At 44.2% G+C, this 7,040-nt stretch overlaps 1 protein-coding gene across 1 annotated transcript; it reads right to left on the bottom strand.

Annotated features, from left to right (window-relative positions):
* Window positions 1–3,370: 3,370 nt before the first annotated feature.
* On the bottom strand, window positions 3,371–3,954 carry LOC308151112 (transmembrane protein 69-like). Its single transcript, XM_080523932.1, has one exon. The coding sequence runs from the start codon at window positions 3,932–3,934 to the stop codon at window positions 3,452–3,454; it is 483 nt and encodes a 160-aa protein (XP_080380058.1). The 5' UTR covers window positions 3,935–3,954; the 3' UTR covers window positions 3,371–3,451.
* Between the last annotated feature and the right edge of the window lie 3,086 nt (window positions 3,955–7,040).

The raw sequence follows: 7,040 nt of genomic DNA, 5'->3' as shown, positions 1-7,040 counted from the left end.
GGGCTGTCTGGGGGTCCTTAAACGAGCATCAAACACTTAATTTCTTGCATTCTGGTGAATTTAGATGCAATTTGTGCCCTTTCTGCATCAATTTATGGTGGAAATTTATTTCCAATTATTTGCGAAACAGCGCCCCCGCCACCACGTCGGTGCAATGCCGCAATTGCAGTTAGAAATTACACGTTGTTCAAAGGGCCGGTCCAAGTGTGGGGGTGGGCCGTGTTCGGCCCGCGGGCCGTAGTTTGGGGACCCCTGGTCTACGTGGTTGGAGGTGAGACAGTGCACTCAGTCTGTCTGTCTGTCTGTCTGTCTGTCTATCTGTCTGTCTGTCTGTGAGAGGTAGAAGTAGAACAACTTCGTTATACAGTGTGGAAATCAACAGATGGTGGTCCTTCAAGTTCATGAGTAAAAACAAAAACGATGTACAAGTGCCATAATGCAATCACAGTCATACTGTATGCATACATACATTGTATGTATTGACATGTCGATATTTCTCAGTGGAATTTCCATTTGACATAATATAATTGTGCTTTCCGTTTGCTATTGCCCAGGCAGGGAGGACTCCATGATATTCGACTGCACAGAGAGATATGACCCAGTGACCAAGCAGTGGGCGGCAGTAGCCTCTTTGAATTTCCCACGCTGTGGAGTTGGCGTCTGCCCGTGTCACGGGGCGCTCTACGCACTAGGTAAACACCAGCCTGTCACTTGGGACATGCAGTACATGGAAGTAGATGTGAATAGAGTATCATGTGACCTCACTACTGTGCTCTTGCAGGTGGTTGGATCGGATCGGAGATTGGGAAAACGATGGAGCGCTACGACCCGGCAGAGAACAAGTGGGAGATCATCGGAAACATGGCGGTTCCACGATTCTATTTTGGCTGCTGCGAGTTACAGGGTTAGGCTCTCCCAGAGATCACTAAGGAACCTATGATTTAGAGACTAGCATGCTTATTCAGTGATAATTAAAAACAAATAAAATAAGAAGAATAAGAAGAAATGTATATATATATAGTACATGTACAAGCAAAATGTAATACCATATTCACACCATATTTACCCTTTGATCTTAATGAACACTCACTAGATCTGTGTGGCCTTTGATCGCTCTGCAGGGTTCATCTACGTGATCGGGGGTCTCAGTGACAAGAGGATGGAGCTGCGCTCGGCCGAGATGTACGACCCCATCTCCCACCGCTGGAGCGCCCTGCCTGTCATGGTTACACGACGGGCCTACGTGGGCGTGGCCGCCTGCCTCAACAACTGCATCTACGCCGTGGGAGGCTGGAACAAGGCGCTGGGCTCCCTGGAGACGGTGGAGAAGTACTGTCCTGAGGAGGTTGGAGCCTGTCTGTCTCTTGTCTGGTGTCTGTCTCTGCTGTCACACAGAAGGCTTCACAATTAGTACAATTAGTTAGTGTATTGGACATTGACCTTTGACTGAACAATAACATGAAGGGGATACTTCACAAAATACATGTTAACTGACTTGGCCCATGCTAAATGATGGTCGCCTATAGAGGGGAGGGTGGTGCCTGTATACTTAGATAAAGCCGCAGAGTCTACCCAATTGACTAAAAGATAGACTAAAAGGTTAGAGAGCTGAGATATTTATGTCAAAGATGGTTTTTATGTCAAAGATGAATCGCAATAGATGGGCATGTATTATTGACTAGTACAAAGACTGTGACTGTGTGTCTTTTAACCATAATGTGTCTTTCCTTCCACAGGAGAAGTGGGTGGAGGTGGCACCTATGGCGGTGGCGCGGGCGGGGGTGTCCGTATCAGCCGTAAATGGTCTGCTCTACGCTGTTGGGGGGCGGGCCACCAGCGGAGACTTTTCACCACCCGTGACTGTGGACTCAGTGGAGATCTATGACCCCCACCTGGACACCTGGACTGAGATCGGCAACATGATCACCAGCCGCTGTGATGGAGGGGTGGCCGTCCTCTGAGAGACAGGTCCACTGTTTCCATCCAGAGCCATATCACAGAAGAGTCCTCCTCCAACACATTATTACTATTTCGCTTGAAACATGGCCTTCACCAGCAATGGATTTAGATGTTGTACAGTGGCAGGACGCCACAGTAGAATCTACTTGCCCACCTCCCATATCCATGACCACACACATCGTACCCTCAGCCAGCCAGTGAAGTGTGAGCTACAGTGGAAACTTGATCATGTACAAGACATTATGCTCAGCATCTTACAGAGCACAAACGGAGGGCCTTTTTCTTGGTAGAGGAATTTGCTGTTCAAAGTCAAATAGCACTTGTTTCCGTAGGCTTTGAGATGGTGGATTTACAGAATGTTTGATTGTTTGTTGCTGATATTGCTGAACTAGACATTGTACATTCAACACTGAGCCAAAATGGCAACCTAGCACTCTGTCAGTTACACTGAGGTGTGTCAGTGTGTCTTGATTGCAAGGTAAATTGCTTCTATTGTGCACTGTGATCTTTTAGCAAGTGTGTCTGAACTGTGGCACTTTCAGGATGTAGCCTAATTACAATGAGTGAAGATATGGCTCTCAATTGACAGAGATAAGTCTCATTGCACCATTTCGTCATACAGTGGTGCTCCAAGATGTTCATGAGAATGTCACTCTTTTCTCTGACATGATATGAACTGATCGACCTGTGCACTTTGACTTATATATTATTTTGACCCACCTTTAATCTCTCACAGTGCAATTAACACCAAAACTGTTTTCTAAATTTCAAGTGGGTTATCCGTTACATTTTGGACTGAAAGTAGATGGCAATGTGTTTGAGGGGCTTATTACTCTAAGTTGTTTACACTGAGACGTATTAAACCTTGTACCCCACTTACTTGACATGAAGCTACTTTAAGCTACATTATATGGTCCTCATGTGAAATTGTTATTGAAAATGCTTTGCTGTGCATTTGAGGCTACGTCTTCTGTAAAAACAGTCACTGATGTTGAAATGTTTTAAAAGTGGCATTAATTGGTACTGGTTACTCAGTATTTATGTTCAAATGCAATGCTCGTTGGCTGAAATGCAGCCATTGTATAACTGTAAATATGTGTGCCTTTTTAGTCAGTAAACACTGTTTTAAAACACTGAGGTTGGAAATATTAGCTTTTATCCCCTTCATTCAGCAACATCACTAGATAACAAAGTTAATTTATATTTTAGCCCTCACACATTGATGTACTTCAATGTCATCAGTAGCACATTGATTAAATGAAAACACATATCTATGAAATGTCTCTCTCTGTCTTTGTTATATCTTTATTTTACATAATCAATTTTTACAGAAGTGTATTGGGCTCAGGTGAGCCTTTGCAGCCAAACCAATGAGAAACACTGTATTTTTCAGTCACAATGATTTTTGAGATCTCACTGCAGTGCAACTTAAATACAGCTACTAAAGTCTGGTCTTTGTCATTATTGAAAGCTCCCTAGCCACTATAGCTTGTCAATTCTCAAGCGCCTTGATATTTTTCTCTGGACACATCTTCTTCAGTGTCAGTGTGGCCACTAAGGAGAAGGTAGCCACAAGAGTGAGGATAGTCCGCATGGCTTTGAACCAGCCAGGGTATCCGGGCAGCAGGACCAGGTCGTAGTGCAGGGAGAGGCCCAGTCCCATGACGACCAGCAGGGCTCCCTCTGTGATGTTGTCCCTGCACAGCAACGCCATCCAGGCCAACAGGGAGGGCACCACACTGTTGCCCAGGTTCATCCAGTCAGGCTGGGCCGGGCTTCCTTCAGGCAGGGCAAACCCCCAGCGGGCCCCGCCCAGGAAGGACACGATGCAGGCCCCGTAGACCACCTGTGCATAGGCCACCTCAGGGTAGTAGGACTGTGTCACGGCCATAAAGACAGGGGCGGCTAGGAATGGAATGAGGCCAGATAAGCCCAGGTACAGTGCGGGCTTGGGCGCCTGAGTGAGGACTTTCATACTGAGGCGTTTCTGGTCCCTCTCCGTGTCCACTCTCTCTGGGGCCCCTGGCTGACCCTGGCAGGGACGAGCGGCAGATCAGTTCAGTGGTCTGTGGCTCAGCAGCCTGTTGGAGGCTGGTAGTCTGGGGAGCAGTAGAACTGAGGAAGCTTGTGTCATGTAGGAGCTGGTGTAAACACATTGTCTATTCACTGGGCAGTTGGACACTCGGACCACCTGCTGCAGAGATCGCCGTGTGGGACCCTGGGAATAGGAAAGATAGTGTTGTTGATAGGGCATTGTGGCAGTAATGCATGTCTCATTAGGGCTTTGATGTGGTACATCTGATTCCAAATAATAGCCGAGAGGATCCAGACCTTCTTTGTTTTAACTACTCAAGCTAACAGGCAGATCAATATCACTATTAGACTGATGTTATGTTCCGCTTACCCCACACGGAGTCAACCTCCTCAATGCAAATGCAATCATTTTCAACCAAAGAGAAAAGGGCGCGTGCATTAGTCACTTCCCTTGCAACGATAATGTGCCTTGCAATGGAGTAATGGCATGCATACTGAACATTTAATAGAAGCTATTTTGCAATGTTACAATGTAACACCGGTGTAGCTAGTCAATCCAGCTATACTGTGACCCATTCTTAATTAATGACCGGACCAGCATTATAGAACACTGGGTTCTTATTGTTCGATTACTGTCAGGCCTATAGTATCATTCTAGCATATGTTTAGAAATATAGTCACCGTTCGTGATAATCAATTTGACATTTGTCCCCCAATCGACTGAAAATTACAGCGGAAGATGTGTAAAGAAGGTCATCTGCAGAAACAAACTAATTTCCATGCTCGATTAAGCCATGTCTGACCCTGTCAAGTTGGTGAGAGTTCGATGTCCCGCTGCTCTGTCTGCAATGGATCGATTAGTGGACCTGGGAGTCGACAGTAGAGTTACGTTCAAGATTCGAAAATGTTAATATTGTGAACTTTAATACGATTCAATGCTTGAACAAAAATGTTGCTCTGGTTTCTTGTTTCGGCACAAAGTGACATTTCAGTATGAAGAATATCCTAGTTTACAGTACCGTAAACGTAGCAACTGCAACTACTAGCCTACAGTAACAGTAGGCCTATGAGCATAGAATTGTACTGGAGCATAGAATTGTACTGGAAGCATCAGTGCTGAAAGTGTGTGTAGGTTACACTTACTTGCACATGCTGATATCTTAGAACTCTTGCAGAGTTGCGATCAAAGGGTACTCTGTACACGTTGCATGTGAGGACACCATCAAAGTTGACATTGTCTTCAATCACTCTCTGCTGGATTTCACAGAGTCGGATGGCATTATTTTGAAGGACCATGTCAACAATGAGTGCTTCTTGTTGTTGGGAGAAAAGTGCAGAACTCTTCCTCCTCTGCCTCTCTGTATGTTTCCGTCCATTGTAGATGGATGCACATGTGCCACCTGTGCACTCTGAACTGACTTTTACCCTGCCCAATTGGTCTGATCACATCATTAGAAACATGTGTGTTAAATGTTGAGTTGTGTGTAACAGATGACAACTGTGTTGGAGTTGTGTTCACATTCTGCTGCCAGTGTTCACAATTTTGCAACACAAGTGTATCACAGTGTGAAATGTGTTTAGTGACTAAGAATGTGTTTAAGGTTTGGCAACAAAGAGCGGATGAGTTTTGCAAATTGTGTCTAAGTACCTGAACAGTGTTGAAGGTTTGGCCAAAAGAGTGTTTGATTCGACAAATGAGTTTAGGCCACTGAGAATTTGGTTCAGAGAATGGGGTTTAGTGTTTTAGCAACTGAGAAAAACTGTAAAGCGATAGAGAAAAACTGTAAGGTGTAGCCTGAACTGTCCTGATTCCGTTCAGATAGTGGACATGTAAAAGGATGTACAACCCATGAAATATATAGATATTGCAACCTCTATGGGCAATGTGTACCATTCTCAACATGATGCATATACTTGCATTCATATTGGAGCTAAATGATATGATTTCTGCCCCCACATACTTAGGGAGGCAGCAACACAAGCACTGTGGTAGCAGTCTGGCTCCCAGTCTCTGGAGGTGTCATGCTTCACACAGGGAGGTTTGAGGTAATGCTGCCATCTAGTGGTATTGACTGAGGCCCACATCAACCCCCCCTATGTGAAAATGGCCTGTCAAAACAATAGCATCCGTCTGCACACATGCATTTAGCCCCCGCTACTCCAAAACAGTGGGAGTGATAGGGGAACACAAAAGTTCAACATTCGTTATTATAATAATAATTTTAATACTTTTTTAATTTTTATTTAATTTTGCCATTTAGCAGACGCTTTTAATCCAAAGCGATTTACAATTACGAATTACAGGGACCTCAAATCACCTCAAAGTAACTTCCAACCAAAACAGAGAGCTAATTTGAGTTGATTTGACCACAAAATAATCTCTACTTTAACCTCATTGTAAGTAATTGTAACATTGATTTTAAATCCAAACTTTTGGAGTAGAGCTAAAAGAAGGCAAAATGCTTCCTCGTTCCAATACTTATGGAGAGTACTGTTTGTTTCATACTAGTAGGTCTACGTTTGTGCTTATGTGCTTATGGTCAGTAGAACCAAGGACCTGTACGACTTGTCTTTTTTTACCAACAGAAACTAAATATGAAGGAATATTTCATGTAGAAATAGTGTGTGCTTCTCCTTACAGAGGGTTTCAGGATAGACACAATTAATTAAACGAAACGCGTTTGGTGTTTGTTTAGTTAGGCCTAGTATTCAACGCAAGACCATACAGTCGATGTAGAAAAATAGATTGCAATCTAGTGCGGAAGTTGCCTGCAGCAATTGAGCAACTATCGCTAACCAAAACAGTTCATGAGGACCACAACGCAACTTTGCAGGTCAGTGTTGTATGTTTCCTGTTTGAAGACAAACACACGGACATGTTGATAGTATGGCATACCAACCGAATGGTCTCCAGGGTGGCGAGTAGTGATGGCGAGATGAAGCTTCATGAACTGTTGAAGCTTTCCATCCAATTAGTCCAGTAGTAATAGGGTTACACCCGGAACAAATTTGTAACAGGCTGAATTGTTCAGGATATGTTCAGAATA

The sequence above is a fragment of the Nansenia antarctica genome (genome assembly GCF_963989245.1).
Source record: "Nansenia antarctica genome assembly, chromosome: 2".
Lineage (NCBI taxonomy): Eukaryota > Metazoa > Chordata > Actinopteri > Argentiniformes > Microstomatidae > Nansenia > Nansenia antarctica.
This window is presented reverse-complemented; position numbering and strand designations above follow the sequence as displayed.

Excerpts from the sequence above, each read along its gene's own strand:
- LOC308151112 (XM_080523932.1), bottom strand. The coding sequence starts at position 3,934 with ATGAAAGTCCTCACTCAGGCGCCCAAGCCCGCACTGTACCTGGGCTTA.